This window comes from Pisolithus orientalis (assembly GCF_024613125.1).
Source record: "Pisolithus orientalis strain OTSU chromosome Unknown F5J12scaffold_41, whole genome shotgun sequence".
NCBI lineage: Eukaryota > Fungi > Basidiomycota > Agaricomycetes > Boletales > Pisolithaceae > Pisolithus > Pisolithus orientalis.
The window spans coordinates 70,522-89,863 of record NW_026260822.1 but is presented as its reverse complement, the minus strand read 5'-3'; the positions used below and the strand labels follow the sequence as shown (position 1 = coordinate 89,863).

At 48.2% G+C, this 19,342-nt stretch overlaps 7 protein-coding genes across 7 annotated transcripts; 4 read left to right on the top strand and 3 right to left on the bottom strand.

Moving 5' to 3' along the window:
* Positions 1-90: 90 nt before the first annotated feature.
* On the top strand, positions 91-1,985 carry F5J12DRAFT_409184 (uncharacterized protein). The gene is made up of 13 exons (XM_051739282.1): positions 91-223; positions 283-317; positions 377-557; positions 660-721; positions 774-871; positions 926-1,023; positions 1,077-1,084; positions 1,141-1,266; positions 1,321-1,336; positions 1,394-1,445; positions 1,570-1,607; positions 1,684-1,741; positions 1,793-1,985. Exons 1-13 carry the CDS (start codon positions 207-209, stop codon positions 1,814-1,816), a joined length of 813 nt encoding a protein of 270 aa, XP_051596229.1. The 5' UTR covers positions 91-206; the 3' UTR covers positions 1,817-1,985.
* Positions 1,986-3,824: 1,839 nt separating this feature from the next.
* Positions 3,825-5,914, top strand: F5J12DRAFT_409147 (uncharacterized protein). Its single transcript, XM_051739281.1, has 13 exons — positions 3,825-4,140; positions 4,194-4,228; positions 4,288-4,478; positions 4,624-4,675; positions 4,739-4,836; positions 4,904-4,974; positions 5,040-5,047; positions 5,119-5,256; positions 5,314-5,329; positions 5,397-5,439; positions 5,499-5,507; positions 5,568-5,605; positions 5,670-5,914. Exons 1-13 carry the CDS (start codon positions 4,115-4,117, stop codon positions 5,836-5,838), a joined length of 894 nt encoding a protein of 297 aa, XP_051596228.1. The 5' UTR covers positions 3,825-4,114; the 3' UTR covers positions 5,839-5,914.
* Positions 5,915-7,796: 1,882 nt separating this feature from the next.
* Positions 7,797-9,565, top strand: F5J12DRAFT_785707 (uncharacterized protein; the record flags this gene model as incomplete). Its single annotated transcript, XM_051743275.1, has 14 exons — positions 7,797-7,812; positions 7,897-7,905; positions 7,973-7,992; positions 8,021-8,230; positions 8,334-8,341; positions 8,437-8,545; positions 8,600-8,759; positions 8,818-8,943; positions 8,998-9,013; positions 9,075-9,120; positions 9,174-9,182; positions 9,219-9,274; positions 9,311-9,411; positions 9,495-9,565. The coding sequence occupies 14 exons, from the start codon at positions 7,797-7,799 to the stop codon at positions 9,563-9,565; spliced, it is 957 nt and encodes a 318-aa protein (XP_051596227.1).
* A 1,681-nt stretch (positions 9,566-11,246) lies between these two features.
* F5J12DRAFT_409091 (uncharacterized protein) lies at positions 11,247-12,813 on the top strand. Its single transcript, XM_051739280.1, has 11 exons — positions 11,247-11,408; positions 11,460-11,557; positions 11,612-11,709; positions 11,764-11,771; positions 11,830-11,955; positions 12,010-12,025; positions 12,087-12,132; positions 12,187-12,195; positions 12,250-12,287; positions 12,366-12,423; positions 12,476-12,813. The coding sequence occupies exons 2-11, from the start codon at positions 11,465-11,467 to the stop codon at positions 12,536-12,538; spliced, it is 555 nt and encodes a 184-aa protein (XP_051596226.1). The 5' UTR covers positions 11,247-11,408; positions 11,460-11,464; the 3' UTR covers positions 12,539-12,813.
* On the bottom strand, positions 12,640-13,920 carry F5J12DRAFT_856539 (uncharacterized protein). The gene is made up of 5 exons (XM_051746712.1): positions 13,741-13,920; positions 13,609-13,675; positions 13,392-13,551; positions 12,883-13,332; positions 12,640-12,834 (listed from the first exon to the last, which is right to left on the bottom strand). Exons 1-4 carry the CDS (start codon positions 13,832-13,834, stop codon positions 13,132-13,134), a joined length of 522 nt encoding a protein of 173 aa, XP_051596225.1. The 5' UTR covers positions 13,835-13,920; the 3' UTR covers positions 12,640-12,834; positions 12,883-13,131.
* A 413-nt stretch (positions 13,921-14,333) lies between these two features.
* F5J12DRAFT_408995 (uncharacterized protein) lies at positions 14,334-16,154 on the bottom strand. The gene is made up of 12 exons (XM_051739279.1): positions 15,817-16,154; positions 15,725-15,752; positions 15,565-15,669; positions 15,396-15,496; positions 15,171-15,336; positions 15,064-15,107; positions 14,985-15,014; positions 14,821-14,929; positions 14,709-14,765; positions 14,599-14,661; positions 14,474-14,550; positions 14,334-14,390 (listed from the first exon to the last, which is right to left on the bottom strand). Exons 1-12 carry the CDS (start codon positions 15,981-15,983, stop codon positions 14,378-14,380), a joined length of 960 nt encoding a protein of 319 aa, XP_051596224.1. The 5' UTR covers positions 15,984-16,154; the 3' UTR covers positions 14,334-14,377.
* A 1,208-nt stretch (positions 16,155-17,362) lies between these two features.
* Positions 17,363-18,175, bottom strand: F5J12DRAFT_907227 (uncharacterized protein; the record flags this gene model as incomplete). The annotated part of the gene is given in 3 exon segments (XM_051748897.1): positions 17,363-17,390; positions 17,414-17,875; positions 17,895-18,175. 3 exon segments carry the CDS (start codon positions 18,173-18,175, stop codon positions 17,363-17,365), a joined length of 771 nt encoding a protein of 256 aa, XP_051596223.1.
* Between the last annotated feature and the right edge of the window lie 1,167 nt (positions 18,176-19,342).

Sequence of the window (19,342 nt, the reverse complement as noted above, 5' to 3'; positions counted from 1 at the left end):
TCGGCAAGCCAAAGCCAAACCGGAACAGCGCCAATACAAAATCAAGCGATGTCAAGCTACCCTTCTTACCGGCACTATTTGATATGTGCATAGCTAACACGTTGAACGTCTCGGGCGATAAAACCTCAGCGTAAGCCCTACTATACGCTCCATTCACCTCGCCCTGTGTCAGATCCTTCCTGGACACAGTGTATTTGACAGATCTGATGCTCACTCAGGGAATGTAAGTAGCCAATTTTGCTGGTTGACATATTTCCCTGGGACGCTGATTCGAGTGTAAAGCGATACTACCACTAGCATTATTGTTGCATCATGTGGTGAGCCGGGGATAATATGTCCTCACTAGATCAACACCAAGTTTCTAATTCTTCCCTAGCACTGTTCATATATGACTATGCACTTACATTTTCGAAGGAGATAGACCTGTTCTGGCGTCAAGGCCGCCAGACTTGGGCGTTCGCGTTCTTCATTGCCAACAGATACATAGGCGTCTTGGGCCGTATACCAGAGTTTTTTTGGATTTTTTTCCCGAACAGCAGCGGTTTAAACAATTCAGTGCGTCTAAATAGTTCTCTTCATCTAAACATGCTGACGCTCTCAGTGGTGGGAGCAAATCGCACCTAAGTCGGAGCCTCTCACTGAACTTGTGCTCTGTGTAGGTGTTCGGATCTGTACCTCTCTGCACAAATCTTCGTGGTAGTTCTTCAAGTCATCGGATCAGGTGAGCATAACATTCTGTGCGACCCTCTCCATTCTCTCGATCAGCATGGCAGCGATTATGATAGGACGTGTATATGCCTTCTACAACCGAGACCGGCGTGTCTTGAGCCTCCTCGCTGTTGTGGGAATGATCTGTATAGGAGTCAGCAGTGTGAGTAACACCATGTGAACAATTTACTGATCTTGATCGTGGAGTAATACCTAGTGGGCACTGTCATATCGTCCACCACCATCCCCATCAAAGAAAATCGCAACAGTTGAGGTCACCCGTGCTGGGTGTCCTAATCCAGTGACTTCAGTAGAGTATACCTGGTTCTTCGTATCATCCACCCCATTTTTATGCTTTCACATCCCAGGGCTTCGCGTAGGTGCACGTTCACACTCCGATGCACACATATCAAATGCATGCTTTCGGTCTAGATTTGGCCGCAGCGTGGGGTGGTCAACTATTGGTTGATGCTCTGGTTTTCATCCTCACGCTTAGGCAGTTGATACATAGTCACTCTCTTGGAAAACGGACTTTCGTGGCCTTGTCATTGCGTGACGGTGTGTTCTCATTTTCGAAGTTGAAAATGCAGCGTGACTCAATGTTGGCAACAGGTGCAATATACTTCGCGTACGTGTTCATCGTATATGGCATTCGAGATTATATCTAATGCCCGAGACATGGCAGGGTGATGATGGCCGCGAATGTCGCAAACATTACTACATATTTAGTGGTAAATGTTAAATGATCGTCACCAACTTGTTTCTTGTCTTAACCTGATCCTCCTTGGCAATATATAGGTGACAGATGTGAGCATTCACCCTACCCCTTGGTTGCAGGCCCAGAGTCTGACACCCCAAAAGCCATTCGAAAGATCAATGTTATCCACTCCGACGAATGTGTGAGTGTTACGCACTGCTTTTCTTACCTGTAGCATGCCACTTATACATAACATGGGTGGTTTCTCGCTCACTAAGGCTTTGCGTGGTGATGATCTCTAGGTTGATGATTAATCTTCGGAATCTGGAGCGCAAGGTGGGTCTATTTCGCATGGCGTGGGATTCAGGTTTGAATAGATGTATACAGTTAACAGCTGAGCTACCTGAATGAGGGGCAGTCGATTCCACATCAGACAAGACTTCATCAACCGTCCATGCAGTCCCGTGCATCCAAGCACAGGGTACCTCCCGAGTGTTAGGGAGACTGTAGATACTTCTTGTTCAGATGTAATCTGGTGCGCTGGCAGCTGGCTGACCCAGTATCCTACCAGTTATGTTGCTCCGGTCAAATTAGACAGCCTAGCGCCATTACGACTGGCACCTATACCGGCGACGGCCATGCCCTATCTACGTTGCAGCTGGTCGACCCCAAATAGCCGGTTGACCTGCGAGCATGTTTCATAGTATCACCACTGCTGTCTGCGTTCGTATTGCTGTGTGGCTATAAGAATGACTGAGTACACCTTGGAGGAGAATGGCAAAGTTAGTACTGGGGTCCTTGTAATGACCGAGGTTGTCTGGGTCCATTCCGCGCTTTTAGCTACTCACTTGGTAAAATTATCACCGTTTAGACCATCAGGACACAAGGACTGGGAAAACGCTGCGAGGGCAGTAAACTGAAGCGAGAGAAAAAGGTAATGACAGGTCCACAAACCAATCATCGGACCGACGAGTCAATAGGGTAACATGTCAGCGTCCAAACAACCGCCTATTACATGGAAACAAGTAGTGGTTTATGAGGACGAGTGCTGTCAATGTCAACCCAAGTTAGAACGTTTTGGAAAGAGTGTTCGAGGATTGAGCAACAGAATAACGATTCAACACGAGTTGAGTATACGTACGTAGAAACGACAGCGCTCAGCCAACGTCATGCAGAACTCGGCAAAGGTGTTCTTTCATGAGCAAATGTGATCGCGCAGTCCGCAAGGAGAAATTTTTTGAGCATGAGCACGGAACAGTCTTTAAGCCAACACGCACCCTACATATTCGAGGCCACCGATTTGAACCTCACTAGTTCACGACTATGAGTTTTCCCAAACAGATTTACGAGAAGAAGAAGCTTATCAAGGTCAAGAACGCATCGGGGAACACGTATGATCGCTTTTCCGAGACATGGTAGCAGACCACGTTCGTTGACTATATGTCACACAGAGCATTAGAGGTGAAAATAACGTTACTCTGCCGACAAAGAGGTTGTGGGATGAGCGGCCCTGGTTGGAGCATCGGACGGTAGGAGACTGTTTTGAGACAAGGCATGAACTGCGTACAAGGTGTGCGGCGAATTGCCAAACGTGGATAAGTTGTGCAGCACAAAGAACACGTACTTGGTACGACGTGCTGGCAATGCACCTAGTGATACTGCCGCACCGAACAACCAGTTGCTGATAATAGCGGCGCTTTCTTCAGCCAGTCGGAACAGTCCCAGTTGCGTCTAGACGATTTACTGTCCACCTTGGAAGGGAAGGAGGGCGGTGGAACAAACACAAGGATATGACTGGATGGACGGATATATGAAAGTACGCAGTAGTATGCACCACATTATCCTCGTAGGTCAAATCCGAATTCAAAAGGTCGATCGTCATAAGAGACACCATGTGTAAAGCGGCACTTCCATGAGCCACTTCGTCTGACGGGAACTCGGAATTCTGCGCCGTCCGACGGATCGTGGTTTCGATGTAAGACTAGGGCGCGAGGGACTCGTATGGCTTTGTACTCATTGGGATGAAAGGAGGACCACGTGGCAGACACTGATGGCATCGACCCGGCTTTCTCATTGAATATTCTTTGTTCCCTTTCTGTTTGTGGCGTCTGCAAGTGTTGAGAGCACATCAGTGGTGCTTAGCTTTTCCTTACCGTGATCGTAATGGCTAGTGCACACAGCATGGCAAATCTGAGGATATCAAGATTCAACATGTGTTGCACATTTACCAAGACTTGACGTGAGAAATCTCTGGAGCGTGCCCGTCTGGCGTGCGCGAAAGCAGGTCGAATGGTCCAACAACCACGATTTACTACTCAGGGAACACCCTGGTGGATCAATGCCTAGAGACCTGCGAAAAGATGTGTTTTGATCAAATCATAGTCTCAGTGGCCATTCTGTGCAATATCACTCAAGTGTTCGTCATCATGGAGACACCGCCCTGCAGGTATGGGCTCGTGGAACACGGCCGGCTGAACCGACCAGAGCGCCCCGTCATTAATAGGTATAAGACTGGACAGCCCGTTTTATTGCTAACTTTACCCTTGATGTGGTTCCGTTAAAACCGTTACGGAAACGTCTTTCACAGAAACATATCAGTTTGAGGCTCGCAGGGCAATCTACATATAGTCCAGGGTGGGTGTTTTCCCTTTGTATCCGATTCTCTGTGCTGCTTCCACCTCTGGCGCTCGGTCCCCTGCTGCTAGTGTCATGTCTATTGGTTATGAGGAACAAACGTACGCCCCTTCTAACCCACGAAACTCGACTGGCATACCCAAAATAACCACAGGATAATACAAAACAGCATTGACTTCGTGGCCATCTGTGCGTACGAGCTCCCTCCAGTCTTCAACACTTACAAAACCACACATGTGCTGGGACAGCTTTTCTTCTCTACGATCACCTCATTACGTTGGCGGAAGAGGTCACGTATATATGGGCACGTCCCAAGCACCCATCTGCGATATTATTTCTCGTCAACCGGTATCTGGGGTGTCTCTCAACAATCGCACAAGCAGTGGTGTTATTCATAGTTCTGTCACCAGAGGTTCGGCTCATCTGGCTCGATGCGATCGTATGTTATCTCATTCGGATGTTTCGCAATTTTTGTCCTCAGAGGTGTGGGTTAATATTTTGCGACGTGGGCCACGCTTGACTGATGTACACCCGTGCCCTCTCCCCCATCCTATTCCTGTACCTGTCGGTGTAGTTGCGTCCAGTACATCCACTACCATAAGGTATCGCTCTTCGCGAATCAAGTCATCGTGTGCAGTACGTGGCTGCATCATACAGCGTCATGTCGATAGACGCGACTCTCACCTGGCATTATGGCAGTGCTTTTCGTGATTCGCACGTATGCACTTTACGGCAGAAACAAACGCATCCTTGCGTTTCTTCTCTTCACCACCGTCGCTCTGGTATCCGTAGTAGCTGTGCGTATACCCTTCGGCTCTCCAGTCTATGATCTTAGCCCACTACTTCCCTTTTCAACTCTCCCAGTGGTCCCTCGTAGGTCAGGTGACGTCTGCGACCAACCTACCTAGCTGCCAGATGATCTACAACACCAACATGTTCGCCCTTTTCTCTCTCTTCTACTCAAATTGTGCTCATGACAGGAGATGCTACAACCACGTAGTGCCATCCGTGAGTGCCTACAACTGTCTTGTATTCGCCCAACACCTCAAGCATTCAATTTTAACACGCTCATGTCACAGATCTCGCTGTACCTTACGAAGCGCTATGCGTATTTGACACATTGATATTTGGATTGACAGCGTATAAGACGTTCAAGGTTGGTATACGATCTATCGTACACTCGAAACCCCAGTTGGTTGTGCTCCTCCTTCGCGATGGTGAGTCGTCGATTGGTTCGTTTATAGCAACATTTTTTGGATTATATTTCCGGGTAGGTGCAATTTATTTTGCGTGAGTCGTTGTATTCTTGGGCGGGCGACCACGCAGTACGCTGAGCGAGCTGGTAAAACTTAAAAAGGATCGTGGCGATGGCGAATCTCGCCAATATCCTGTCGTTTTATGTATGTATACTCGATTCTGTATCTATTATATCGGGGCCGCTCACACGTTTACATAAAAGGTTGCACCTGTACATACCTTTTCAAGTCCTGACTATGACGGCGTGCAAGTCTCACCGAGAAAATTTTAGGAACATTTGAAGGGAGGGCTATCTACAATTTCCATATGGTCAGCACGGAATTCCTACTCATATGCGACTGCACTTACATTGCTCTGTTTTGTATGTCGACAGTACCGCCGTTACAATGGTGTCCAGACTCATGCTCAACCTCCACAAAACTGCCGATGCTGGGATCTTCTCGCATGGACAACACCTCACCGATGGCCGCGGTGGTGCCATATTCACGTCCCAGTTCTTAGAACCCGATCAAGGATGGGATCTTTCGACACCGACGGATTAAATATGTATTTGGACTCTTGACATAGCTTCTTCACGCATTCAAGTTTGGTGTAATATACGAGCATACTTATTCTTTGGGTACCTCACCACCAAACCTTGCATTGACGCAACCTCACTTAGACCAACGACGTACAAGACACCGAGGTCGGTGTCCTATGTACTGTCAAATGCCATCTCAGGGCCATATTCGATGGTGGTCCTGCTACGCAATGGTGAGTGGCTGTTCATCTATTCGCTCGTATCCAGATTTCACATGGTACATGGTTGCCCAATCTGCCGAAAGGAGATTCTCTCACTAAACGAATCGACACATATCGATTGATTATCCCCCTTTCAGATAATTCAAACCTAATTCGTTCCACTGGAAGAGTAAACTGTCTCACACCGGTGCAATATAGCTCCACGAGCTTCAGGGGCGCTTAGCATAAATGCTCATGCGAGACACGATGTGGAACACCTGTTATGCACTGAGGGGTAGTGTCCAAACACCATGTGAATGGCTAGAATTTCAATTTCAGCCACGACCGGAAGAACGAGTGATCGAAGATGCAAAAATGGGGGGAGGAGCCTGCTCGCAAACTTGATGGGGGATGAACCATGTATTACCATGAGGTGCCATAGTTTACTTCTTTACACATGACATCGTTGTGATTGCCATCGGTAAGTGTGTATGGACAAACGAAGGGGTAGCTCAACGGTTTTCTCAGGAGAAGTATGTCGAGGAAGGCGAAAATCACACCCTCCTGTGCCACATCTATGACCTGTATCTGGTCCGCCAAACCGAAGAGTAAGTACAACGTACGCCTACGACCGACTTGGTGACGGCGGGGACAGCGGAAAAAGACGAGACAGAGTATATCGTGTGCATAAACACGCACGTGCTGGACCTTGACGTTGTGGAGGAACAGCGTATAGTCGAAGTCAACTTACATGTGAAGTTCGTTTACATCTGTATGAGCCACGACTGTGCAAGCACGGCCACATCCGAAGCTCGACATCAGATATGCAATCGCACGATATGGGGCGGGGTCAACCATCGTCACCGTTTGGCTTTGCAGGTGTGTTCCTGCTTTTCCATCTTCCGTGCAGTGTTCTCGCTGTGCCATAGGTCTTGGGGGTTGACATCGATGACACGGAGGTGTTACCACAAGGGCGTTTGGCCAAATCTAAGCTGAGAAATGAGAACTCCGAGATACGGCAGGGCTGAGTGATTAGGGTGGGCCCATCAGCTACAGTGCCAAGCCAATGCCTGTGTGTGAATGTCCAGTGCTTCGGCTAGACGCACTGCACAAAGCAATACTCCTGGCAGAGCGTTTCATGTGTAACGTGGAACGCATCCATGGTCCATATAAGCTCGGGAGCCGCCTAAAACCTTCCAAAACTCCCAGGATAAAAGAGCTTTCCAGAACTGGACTAGACTGTGTCCAAGATCATCGCAGTCTCGAGCCGTTATAGGAAATGCGGTTGAACACAGGAAGCAGATACTTTCCTATGAGCTAACACCAGAGAGCGCTTTCCCAGAACTGGGAACATTAGCCTGGATACCAGACAAGTTTGGACTCTCGACGTACCTCTCCGCACCTCTTCAAGATTATTATTGACATATCTAACATCCCAACGGTTTGAATCCACTTTTAAGTAAGTAATACTTATAAATATTTATATGGCGTTGTTAGCAACGTGTTTCAGGTTGGCTGTGACACGACCAGGTTGGTTGGTGGCAGATATCTGATCATGTCGTGCATACCAGCAGCCAAACCCAAACCGGAACAACGCCAGTGGCGATACCACCCTACCCTACTTACCGGCGATATTTGATGCATATCCAACATCATAGGCGGGTATGGTTTTACATAGCTTTATAGAGCCGCATCAGGAAGCCAAACCCAACGGAAAATCAAGGAGTATCCAGCCATCGAGCCGGTACTGATGGCATAACTAATAGGCTCGTGTCTTGAAATGATAAAACACCAACGTAAGCCCTACGCTGGGCTCCATTCATCTCGTCGTGTGTCGGATCCTTCTTGGTCGCAGTACTTTTTACGGATCTGATGTTCAGTCAGGGAATGTAAGTGGTCAATTTTGCTGGTCCGACATATTCCCTGATTCAACTGTAAAAGTAATACTGCTGCTAGCCTTATTGTTGCATCATGTGGTGAGCCGGGAACGACATATCCTCACAGGATCAGTGCCTAGTTCCTAATTCTCCCCCAGCGCTGTTCATATATGACTATGCACTTACATTTTCGAAGGAGATAGACCTGTTCTGGCGTAAAGATCGCCAGGCTTGGTCTTTCGTGCTCTTCATCACCAACAGATACATAGGCCTCTTGGGCCGTATATTGGAGCTTTTTCGGGTTTTTTCTCTAAACAGCAGCGGCTTAGATGATTCAGTGCGTCGAAACAGTTTTCAGCATGCAACTGTGCTGACGATTTCAGTGGTGGGAGTAAATTCGACCTAGTTGGAAGCTCTCACTGAACTTGTGCTGTGTGTAGGTGTTCAGGTCTGTCCCTCTGCATAGAGCTCTTCGAGGTAGTTCTTCAAGCCGTCGGAGCAGGTGAACATAACATTCTTTGAAACCCTCTCTCTTCTCTTAAGCAACACGGCAGCAGTTATGATGGGACGTGTTTATGCCTTCTACAATCGAGACCGACGTGTCCTAAGTCTCCTCGTTGCGATGGCAATGATCCCTGTAGGAATCACTGGCGTGAGTGAATTCATGCAAACAATTTACTGATCTTGACCGTGGACCAATACATAGTGGGGACTGTCAATTCGTCCACTACGACCCCCATCCGACAAGATCACAACAGCTCCGGTCACCCATGCTGGGTGTCCTGATTCAGAGAGTTCAGTACACTATGCCTGGCTTTTTGCAATATCCACTCCCGTTCTTATGCTTCCGTGTGCCAGGGCTTCAAGTAGGTGTAAATTCATGCATGTCACAATGCATACATACCTTGCATACTTTCGGTCTAGGTTGGGCTGCAGCATGGGGTGGTCAAATGTTGTTTGATGCTCTGGTTTTCATCCTCACTCTCAGGAAGCTGATAAATAGTCACTCTCTTGGAAAACGGACATTCACGGCCTTGGCATTGCGCGACGGTACGTCTTCTGTTTCGAAGTTGGAAGTGCGGAGTAACTCAATGTCGCCAATAGGTGCATTGTACTTTGCGTGCGTGTCGATTGTCTATGTATGATGGTCGTGATCATATCTGACCCTCGGGATATGGCAGTGTGATGACCGTTGCGAACGTCCCAAACATTACTACGTTTTTGGTGGTAAATGATGCCCCCATGATCAACTTGCTTCGTGCTTTAACTTCCTTATCCAGATGTCAGATGTGAGCATTTAGCTCATCTCCTCGTCCCGGCCTCAGAGGCTGACACTTCGAAAGCCATTCGAAAGATCGATGTTATCCGTTCCGACGAATACGTGAGTGTTATGCACTCAGACTCATGTTACGTGCAGTATATCACTCATACATGTCGTTGGTGGCTTCCTTCTCGCGAAGGCTTTGCGCGGTGATGGTCTCCAGGTTGATGATCAACCTTCGAGATCTGGAACGCAAGGTGGGCCTATTTTTCGTACCGTGGGGCTCGGTTTTGAATGGAAGTGATACAGTTAACAACTGAGCTACCTGACTGCGGGCCAGTGGTTGGCCAGGCGACTCCACATGATGGTCAGACGAGGTTTCATCGACTGTCCACACATCCTGATTTTTAAGACGATTGTAGATACTTCTGACTTACCTTGTATCTTACTTATTTATGTTACTATAGTCAAATTAAACAGCCTATCGCCATTACGACTGGTACTTATACCAACGATGGCCAAGCCATATCCATGCTGCAACCGGTAGATCCCAAACAGACAGCTGGCTTGCGACCGTGTTTCGTTGCCCCATCACTATTGTCTGCGGCTGCATTTCGGCTGTGGCTATGGGAATGACCGAGTAGTCACATCAGGAAATTAACACTTTACTATTTTTGACCTTTTTGTGACTTTTTTTGACTTTTTTGTGACTATTGTGACTATTTGTGACTTTTTGGGAAGGAACTGTACTTTTTTTTTTGACCATATACAGCATTTTGAAGAATAAAAAGAGAACAGAAACTATCGAGACAACTAAGTGATGATATATCTAAGCCAAGAAGACTAGAAAATGTCTGAAAATTCAGAGATATTGAGCCATTGGTGTGATGCACACTGTCTGAGAGAAAAATCACAATATCTCTTTGGAACCTCCATCAATTTGAATGTATGTGGTATCTACTGAAAGCTATGGATTAGGTGGTTTGAATAAGACAAAAATCAGCAAGAAAAGTGCAGCCATGCCTGCAGGACATGGGTAATGATAGTAGATTCCTTCCCAAAAAGTCACATTAGTCACAAAAAGTCAAAAAATAGTAAAGTGTTATTTTCCTGATGTACACCGTGGTTAGTATGGGGAGACGCTTTTGCTACTACCTCAGTTAACCCATCACCAGTTAGAACATCACAACACAAGGACTGTGCAAACACCGTAAGGTCAAAAGATTGAAACAACAGAAGAGGGCAGCGACACCTTTATAAACTAACCATTGGACAGACGAGTCAATAGGGTAACATGTCAGCGTCCGCACAGCTGCTTATTTCACGGAAACAATTGAATGATGGTATACGCAAATCATGAGGACGAGTCCTGTCAACGTCAACCTGAATTGAAACCTTTTAGAAAGACCGGGTCAAGTAGGAAGGATATCTCAAGCTACGACGAGACCCATGGCGCCTGCGACTAACGCCAATGGCGATACCACCCTACCCCACTTACCGGCGATATTTGATGCATATCTAACAGCACACGTAGGTATGGTTTTACATAGCTTCATAAAGCCGCATCGCCATGCCAAACCCAATGGAAATGAGTCAATGAATATCAAGCTATCTGGCTGGTACTGATGGCGTAACTAATAGGCTCATGTCTTGAAATGATAAAACACCAACGCAAGCCCTACGCTGGGCTCCATTCATCTCGTCGTGTGTCGGATCCTCCCTGGTCACAGTACTTCTTACAGGCCTGATGTTCAGTCAGGGGATGTAAGCAGTCAATTTTGCTGGTCCGACACATACTCTGATTCAACCATAACAGCAACACTGCTGCTAGCCTTATTGTTGCATCATGTGGTGAGCCGGAGACAACATATCCTCACAGGATCAGTGCCTAGTTCCTAATTCTTCCCTAGCGCTGTTCATATATGACTATGCACTTACATTTTCGAAGGAGATAGACCTGTTCTGGCGTAAAGATCGCCGGGCTTGGTCTTTCGTGCTCTTCATCACCAACAGATACATAGGCCTCTTGGGCCGTATATTAGGGCTTTTTCGGGTTCTTTCCCAAAACAACAGTGATTTAGACAATTCAGTGCGTCGAAACAGTTTTCAGCATGCAACCATGCTGACGCTTTCAGTGGTGGGAGTAAATTCGACCTGGTCGGTACCTCCCATTGAACTTGTGTTGTATATAGGTGTTCGGGTCTATCCCTCTGCATAGAGCTCTTCGAGGTAGTTCTTCAAGCCATCGGAGCAGGTGAGCATAACATTCTCTCGGATCCTCTCCGTTCTCTTAAGCAATAGACAGCGGTTATGATGGGACGCGTTTATGCCTTCCACAATCGAGACCGACGTGTCCTGAGTCTCCTCGTTGTGATTGCAACGATCCCTGTAGGAGTCGCCTGTGTGAGTGATATCGTGCGGACAATATATTGATCTTAACCGTGGACCAATACATAGTGGGGACTGTCGATTCGTCCACTACCACCCCCATCCTACAAAATCGCAACGGCTCAGGTCACCCATACTGGGTGTCCTGATCCAGAGACTCCAGTACAGTATGCCTGGTTCTTTGTAACATCCACTCCCATGTTTATCCTTTTATGCCCCAGGGCTTCAAGTAGGTGCAAACTCATGAATGTCCCAATGCATATATTCCTTGCATGCTTTCGGTCTAGGTTGGGCTGCAGCATGGGGTGGTCAAATGTTGTTTGATGCTCTTGTTTTCACCCTTACGCTCAGGAAGCTGATAAGCAGTCGTTCCCTTGGAAAACGGACATTCACGGCCTTGGCATTGCGTGATGGTATGTTTTCTGTTTCGAAGTTGGAAATGCGAAGTAACTCAATGTCGCCAATAGGTGCATTGTACTTCGCGTGCGTGTCGATTGTCTATATGTGACGGTCGTGATCATATCTGACTCTCGGGATATGGAAGTGTGATGACCGTTGCGAACGTCCCAAACATTACTACATTTTTGGTGGTAATTGATGCACACATGATCAACTTTTTTCGTGTTTTTGACTTCCTTATCCAGATGTCAGATGTGAGCATTTAGCTCGTCCCCTCGTTGCGGCCTCAGAGTCTGACACTTCGAAAGCCATTCAAAAGGTCGATGTTATCCGTTCCGACGAATACGTGAGTGTTATGCACTCAGACTCATGTTACGTGCAGTATATCACTCATGCATGTCGTGGGTGGTTTCCTCTCGCGAAGGCTTTGCACGGTGATGATCTCCAGGTTAATGATCAACCTTCGAGATCTGGAACGCAAGGTGGGCCTATTTTTCGTACCGTGGGGCTCGGTTTTGAATAGATGTGATACAGTTGACAACTGAGCCACCTGACTGTGGGCCAGTGGTCGGCCAGGCGATTCCACATGAAAGATGAGGATTCATCGACCGTCCGTGGAGTTCAGTGCATCCACACATTCTGAGTTTTAAAACGATTAAAGATACGTCTGGCTTACCCTGTAGTAGTATCTTACTTATTTATGTTGCTCTGGTCAAATTAGACAGCCTTGCCATTACGACTGGTACTTATACCGACGGCGGCCATGCCATATCCATGCCGCAGCCGGTAGACCCCAAACAGACAGCTGACTTGCGACTGTGTTTCATTGCGCCACCACTATTGTCTGCGGCCGCATTTCGGTTGTGCCTATGAGAATGACTAAGTACACCTTGGTTTGTATGGGGGAACGCTTTTCGCTCGGTTAACTCATCCCCATTTAGACCATCACGATACAGGGTCCATCCAGACACCGCGAAGCCAATAGATTGAAACAACAGAAGCAGGAAGTGACACGTTCATAAACTAATCATTGGACCGACGAGTCAATAGGGTAACATGTCAGTATCCGAACAGCTGCCTATTTCAGGGACACAAATAGGTGGTATACGCAAATTATGAGGACGAGTCCTGTCAATGTCGACCCGAATTAAAACCATTTAGATAGACTGGGCCGAGTTGGGAAGGAAATCTCAAGCCACGACGAGACCCATGGCAAGGGCGAGTGCCATACCGGCGCCTGCTGGAATGTATTGAGCGAGCGCGCCTCCGGTTGTGCTGGTAGACGACGGCGAGGAAGAACCACTAGTCCCGGAGGGAGAAGATGCTGAGGACGTGGCAGGGTAGGAGGAACCAAGTGCTTTGATTTCAAACGTCTCAGACGTTGCATAGACCTGATCATATCACAAAAGATGTTTTCAGGACATATAGACAAGTAAACATAAAAACTGACGTCGGTGGAGTTCAAAGGGTTCGCGAACTGGACGGTATACCCAGTTGCAGCTGGTTGCGTCGACTGTTGTTGTGTGATCGTCTTGGAGCAGTCATAATTTTCTTGGATGGCGATGATAGCAATGGGCTGAACGAGAACAGAAGGGTTCGAATTCGCGAGGCTATGTGGAATGCTTCATTCAATACACGTCCAAAAGTTCAAGCTAAATGCAACTGACAGAATGGTAAAGTTGGAATATGGAGACGTGTTGCAAGTCCAAGCAAGAGTGTTCGAGGATTGAGCAACTGAATAATGGTTGGACACGAGGTGAGTACACGTCCCCGGAAACAACAGCACTCATCCGACGTACCCCACCAAGAGTCCGAAGAAGGGTTGGTGATTGTCAATTGTGCAGAGGCAGCACCGACAAGGGCAGCAGCAGCGACAAGGAAACGGGTGAGCATGGCTTCGGGCAGAAGGAGATTGTAAAAGAAAGGAAGCAAACGAGCGACGAAGGCGGCGACGGCGTGCAGCGAGAGCGAAACTTGAAAAGCAGCAACCGAATTGGCAAATGCGGCCTTACCCGGCGAGTATTTTTAATCTCCGACGACGGGGCATGCCGACATCTGCCAACCTCCGCGATCGTTTTGAGGCCATACACCGTCAGGGGATTTGTACCACAAGTGACTACGGAGGGAGCGGGGTTATCCCACTGCAACCACAGCTTGTCAATCAGTTATATAAAGCACTCTGAAAACTGGTGCAATAACAGAAAGGTTGTCGTCCATGCGCCGACGGTCAACATATTAAAAGAGTCGTTGATCACTACATATACAGTACTACCTGAGCTCCCACCTCTTTCCAGGCCCAGCTTCCCCCCGAAAAGTTCCTGTTTTCTCGTTAATCCTAACCAAAAATGAAGTAAAGTTACACCCTTCTATGAGTGACCAGTGCTTTCGATATTCTGGGCGACCCGTTCAGCCCGTTCAGCGAGTAGCAGTTGATATTTAGAGACACCATCTGCCGCGTCGTGCATCATCCTAGGTCGGCGAAGAGAAATTGCTCAGTAATTGAGTTGTCACCTCTTTCACGAGGGCACGTACCGTCGAAGCGAGTCCAGACCATCATCTGGTACATAACCAACTGCTTCCATGAAGATCTTGCCGATGTTGGAAATGCGCTAGTGAACTCGTCACTGACTGGTCCTTGGATACAAAAAGCGGCTTACATGTGCTCGAGCCATTTGTACGTCTTGATCCACTGCTTCATCGTTCACGAAGCGGTCAGCCACCTGTGAACCAACGTCAGGCGACACTGGGGAAGGCAGAGCTAACGTGCCTCTTCTACAATTTGCTTGATCTCAATGGCAATTCCACCCCAACACGTTAGTAGGATCTGACATTTACAAACATTTAGCCAGCTAGCAGTGAAGGTTCGCGGGAAAAGTCACTTTTCCTGTAACGTCTTCTCTAAGTGTCCGCCGTTCGTTCTCGTCGTCTGCCCCAGCAAGCACTTCGTAAAGGAGCTTGATTTCTTCTACCTTGCACAGAATTTCGTGTCTGAATAACGAACGTTAAGAGTGAGTGCCACCGGGGTAAGGAATGTGATGCGCACCTATCAAACTCAACGCCCCGCCTTCGGGAGCTGAGATAAAGTAAGCTGAGAGGCGGCGAGAGATGCGACATGTCCTTACCCAAGTTTCCATCCTTGGTAGGTGGCAGCAATGGCTTGAAGAAACTATGCACCATCTCGAATGAGCGAGGAAGTTTTGATACAGCTAACAAACAGGAATAGACCTGCCTCTGTAGCGAATGGTGCCGACATCAACTCTATTGCCTTCCCCCACAGTTCCGTGCGGTCAAAAGCAAAGTGTTCGGGATCAGAATCGAGCTCCGGATCATCGATCTGCGTCAGGAATGTGACCAATCCCTCAATGCGTTGCTCCCGCTCTGTTTTACTTGCTTTCCTGTCGTCGGATTCTCCCACATTAGCGAACTACATCCTGAAGCGCACAGGTTTACTAACGAGAGCGCCCCAATGTCGCTGTCTGTCTCTAAATGGGACTCATCACTGACTTCCGCCTTGAATATTGAAGGTAGCTCGTCGAAGAAGGCCATCTCCCCTATCTGATTTTCACGCCAACGCAGATAACGTGAAATCAAAGGATAAAATGTGAATGTGAATGAATACATACAAAATTCTTAAAATTGCCGCCACCAAATATATCCGTCCAGAATTCAGCAGTAGCTTTGGGGTCCACTGACTCGCTTGAATCCATTGGTTCATCAAGTTTGTCCTCCTAGGACATGTACTCAGGAACTGGTGTATTGAAAGCAGGACGAAGGGAAACTTACCCATCCAACCAGGACTGAAAAGTACCGTCTGTGTTTTTGTGCATGACATGGGCACTTCCAGTGATAGATGAACGAGGGTTGAAAGGACTCACTGGATATTCCTGAGAGTCTCTAATAGCTCTGTGGAAAAGGATACTTGACGCCAGGACATAGGCGTCATCAACTCGCACAAGGGCGTAGTAGTGTCAAACTTCCTCCACGTCTTTGGATCTTGTGCGTCATCTTTTGATTCAGGTGGGGAATGAATCCTGCGTATCATAGTAGCACTCGGAACACTGTATGATTGTCGTCACTAGAGTTGCATCCGAAAGACGGAAAGACAAAGTATTCAGAAATGAGACGAATTGTTGGGTGACTGAAAGCGACCAGCCGACTGCATCATAGAGAGCCAAGGACAGATAGGGGTGGCGGCAGTTGTCGTCCCTTCGTGGACGAGCTATCAAAGGACCCATTCCCACTGGGCGCTTGTCCTTGTGGCGAATGCCACTTTTCATGGGGACAATTGGCACGTCGATGCCGAGCTTCTCGGCAAGGTCAAAGATGTTTCCTTGCTGCTCAAACTCTTCTCCGTTATACGAAAAACGGCCATAATCGCCCAGCTGCTTCTATTAGACATGCCGGTAGCCAAATATATGTTGGCCTCACCTTCATTTCGGACTTCGCCAGGAGGAGGCGTGCAGAATGAGAATCGAAAAGGAAATCACAATATGCACAACACGATCCGATGGAGTAATCCCACATAAGTCCAGAAACTTCTGGAGTAGAAGCGACCTGCAAGGATATAACCGTTAGCCAATGCAGATCGGTGTTGGCACAGAAAGTAAACTAACATGATAAGATGTATTCTCTAAAGGCGAACAGCAACCGGAACATCGGGCCACGTCGATCGTGACTGTGCACTCCGCTTGCTCACCGTACGACCTCTTAGGAACCACTCTCACACCCTGAATAGACCGAGGCAGGTGGGCGTGCTTTATGTTTTCCCAGGATTCGTCGAAATGTCTTCCCAAGGCACGAAGGCGCAGGAATGCCAGCTTGTCCTCGTCCAATGCGCTGGGACAGAAAATGACCGATGTATAGTATAGGTCACAGAAGTAAACAAGCAGCACTGAAAAGCGAGTGTTATCCTTGTCATGTTCGTAGGTGATGAGTGCGAAGTCATTAGTCTTTGATAGGATGATCCGACCGTCTTTTGCTTCTAGTCTTTCGGGTTGCACTCGGTGCAGGGAGAAGCCGTCATGGGAAAGTGCCTGACAATCCAGTTTGAAGATGAGACTGCTCTCGCACTTGGCACTTTCATAAGGGAGGAAGTGCTGCTTGAATTCCACCGTCCTAGTCGCAGGCTTTGGGAAGCGGCCAAAGAATCGGATACGGTTGAAAGGAAAAAGCGCTACGTTTATGGTTATAAGGGACCTATCGCGAGGGTCGGTGTCGTCCTTCCATCGATTGGCTATTTGAGAGCATGCTAACTTGACCTCGGAAATTGGCCCAAAGGTTGCGGTGGGTAGCCATATCTGTATGCCATCATTACTCACGGTGAACTTGCGGAATCGTTTGGCAGGAATCTTGCCGAGCTTGTCTTCAGGGATGTCTTTTTCAAGGGCCTTCATGAATCCTTCCGGTGTCAGCGAAACGATATCAGAACAATCCCTGAACCAGCTGGGGTCTTCCGCTAAGAAGCTGTCGGACAACCCAGTGGTCCTTGACCAACCCCAGGCGAAGATAGTTTGATCATTTGACTTGCGAAGGATTTCCAGCTGCAAACGACGAAAGGCATTCTTCCCTTCTCCGTACAACATCGGCATTTGCACGTCAAGTAAACCCAGTAGCGAATATGCTCGATCCTCCTCCCGTGTTGTCGTCCGGTCAGAAGCCCAGGACATGATTTGGGCTACGCTGGGACGCATGCCACCGAGCCCGATCTCCAAAACTTCCGTCGGAATTCGCGTAATGCGGCGGAGAGTGGACCCAAGTCGTTCCTTGTCGCCTATACACTCCCAGTTCCGATCGAAGAACTGGATGTCACTGGGTGCGATGAGTTCTTGAAGGGTCCAGCCTCGGGAAAACCACTTTGGAGTGACCGTCGACTCGTCCCAGTGCGTCAAAGTGTCACCAGCAGTGTCATGGAGATAGACGTAGCACCGTTGCGCTCTTCCGTACCACTCGTGACATGGAGTTGATTGCTTCTGATAGTTCGGCGCTGCTCTTCTTATCAATACAGCAAGTGTCGGCCCAGACCCACTCCAAATCATCTTTTTGTGTTTGTTTGCAGGTGTCGATTATTTTCTTGTATCCGGTGCGCCCTCTAATCTGATTCCTCTCTTCCTCATCCGTGATCAGGAGCCGCTCCATCTCCTGAAACGACACTTCTTCCTCCGCCGCACCCCAGCAATGCGACAATATGGCATATTTCTTCTCAGCAAGGGTAGGGCCATAAAATTCTTTCAGCATCTTGGCTGAGCGAACAATCTCTTTCCCTTCGACGATAGTCGTCTCGACATTGAACATCGTAGCAACATGGATGAGTCGCATCCTGTAACTGTGATCAATGGGCGAGTCTGCACCACGATCCTTCGAAATGACACGAACTCGACGACGAGTGTTTCAGAACACGGTAGACCTGGTAAGACGAAAGGGCAGTGATGAAGTAAACTCTATAACGGTGCTGCGCTGACAAGCGAGCAGCGAAGGATTACAAGCGTAGGAAGGTGAGCAAGAGCAAGTGGCCGTTCGACGTTCAACCGTGGAGGTTAGAGCAGCGGGCTCTGTGTCTGTGTTTGGCAGAGGTATAAGTAAGGGCCATAAGGAACGTTCGTGTCCTTCGGTGTCAAGACTTAGACATGATAACGACCCTCCTGACGGGTATATGGGAATAGCCTGATCAGTTCGTGAGCAGAATGAATGGAGGTTTGGGTCTGGCGGCGTGCCGGACTGCCTGAACCTGAATGTGTCACCGACTCGCCGGGTCTAGAACTCGGTTTACGCCGGCGTCTACTCCAATTTGCGCATGAACAGGAACACAGTGCCTGTACGAGGGGATGAAAGCTGGTATGGATGCAGCGTGAGGCCGTGACACACGGTGCATGGGTTAGTACATAATTGGTACGAATGACAGCGAGAATGTACCTTGCTGCTCAATTACCAAGTCCACGACGATTGACGTGTCGAGACGCCTTCGTCCAAACGTATCAAGTGCCTCTGAATGTTATAGCGAGCTCGGATGCCAGTCGCGGCCCTTGAGAAGTTGAGAGGTGCTTTTGCTCACCAACTCGGATCGTACAGCCATCCAAGGTCGCTTTCGTCGCGAGGAATGCGAATTCGCGATACCCGACTGATCTGCATCCAGTCTTGCACCTCCTGCCCTCTTCAGACCACTCTCAATCTCTCTCCTTCGACAAGGATGCCTGCGAGACTGAAGACAGATAAATCTCCTGTAGCAACAGGTTTCGCCAAGGTAGTTTGAGAGGTCTGGACTACTCGTGGCACCGAGGCTCTGAAAGAGTAGTATGAGGTGATTCCATGCGTTTTCTCGACGTTGTGTATTAGGCTCGCAGAAACCGATTATTCTGTTGCCTATCTGGTAGCTTGGGCCCTCTGACATGTTGAATAGATCTTACA

Bases quoted from the DNA above. Each gene is read 5' to 3' on its own strand.
- F5J12DRAFT_409184 (XM_051739282.1), top strand. The intron at 722-773 runs GTGAGCATAACA...TCAGCATGGCAG, and splicing joins TCTTCAAGTCATCGGATCAG to CGATTATGATAGGACGTGTA. The intron at 1,446-1,569 runs GTTAAATGATCG...ACACCCCAAAAG, and splicing joins CTACATATTTAGTGGTAAAT to CCATTCGAAAGATCAATGTT.
- F5J12DRAFT_409147 (XM_051739281.1), top strand. From the start codon at position 4,115: ATGTCTATTGGTTATGAGGAACAAAC. The intron at 4,479-4,623 runs GTATGTTATCTC...AGTTGCGTCCAG, and splicing joins TCATCTGGCTCGATGCGATC to TACATCCACTACCATAAGGT. The intron at 4,676-4,738 runs GTACGTGGCTGC...GCATTATGGCAG, and splicing joins GAATCAAGTCATCGTGTGCA to TGCTTTTCGTGATTCGCACG.
- F5J12DRAFT_409091 (XM_051739280.1), top strand. From the start codon at position 11,465: ATGATGGGACGCGTTTATGCCTTCCACAATCGAGACCGACGTGTCCTG. The intron at 11,558-11,611 runs GTGAGTGATATC...ACCAATACATAG, and splicing joins TCCCTGTAGGAGTCGCCTGT to TGGGGACTGTCGATTCGTCC. The intron at 12,288-12,365 runs GTGAGTGTTATG...CCTCTCGCGAAG, and splicing joins TTATCCGTTCCGACGAATAC to GCTTTGCACGGTGATGATCT.
- F5J12DRAFT_408995 (XM_051739279.1), bottom strand. From the start codon at position 15,983: ATGATACGCAGGATTCATTCCCCACCTGAATCAAAAGATGACGCACAA. The intron at 14,930-14,984 runs GTGCGCATCACA...TTCGTTATTCAG, and splicing joins CGGGGCGTTGAGTTTGATAG to ACACGAAATTCTGTGCAAGG. The intron at 14,662-14,708 runs GCACGTTAGCTC...GTTGGTTCACAG, and splicing joins TCAAGCAAATTGTAGAAGAG to GTGGCTGACCGCTTCGTGAA.
- F5J12DRAFT_856539 (XM_051746712.1), bottom strand. From the start codon at position 13,834: ATGCTCACCCGTTTCCTTGTCGCTGCTGCTGCCCTTGTCGGTGCTGCC. The intron at 13,676-13,740 runs GTACGTCGGATG...ACCATTATTCAG, and splicing joins TTCTTCGGACTCTTGGTGGG to TTGCTCAATCCTCGAACACT. The intron at 13,333-13,391 runs GTCAGTTTTTAT...TGATATGATCAG, and splicing joins ACCCTTTGAACTCCACCGAC to GTCTATGCAACGTCTGAGAC.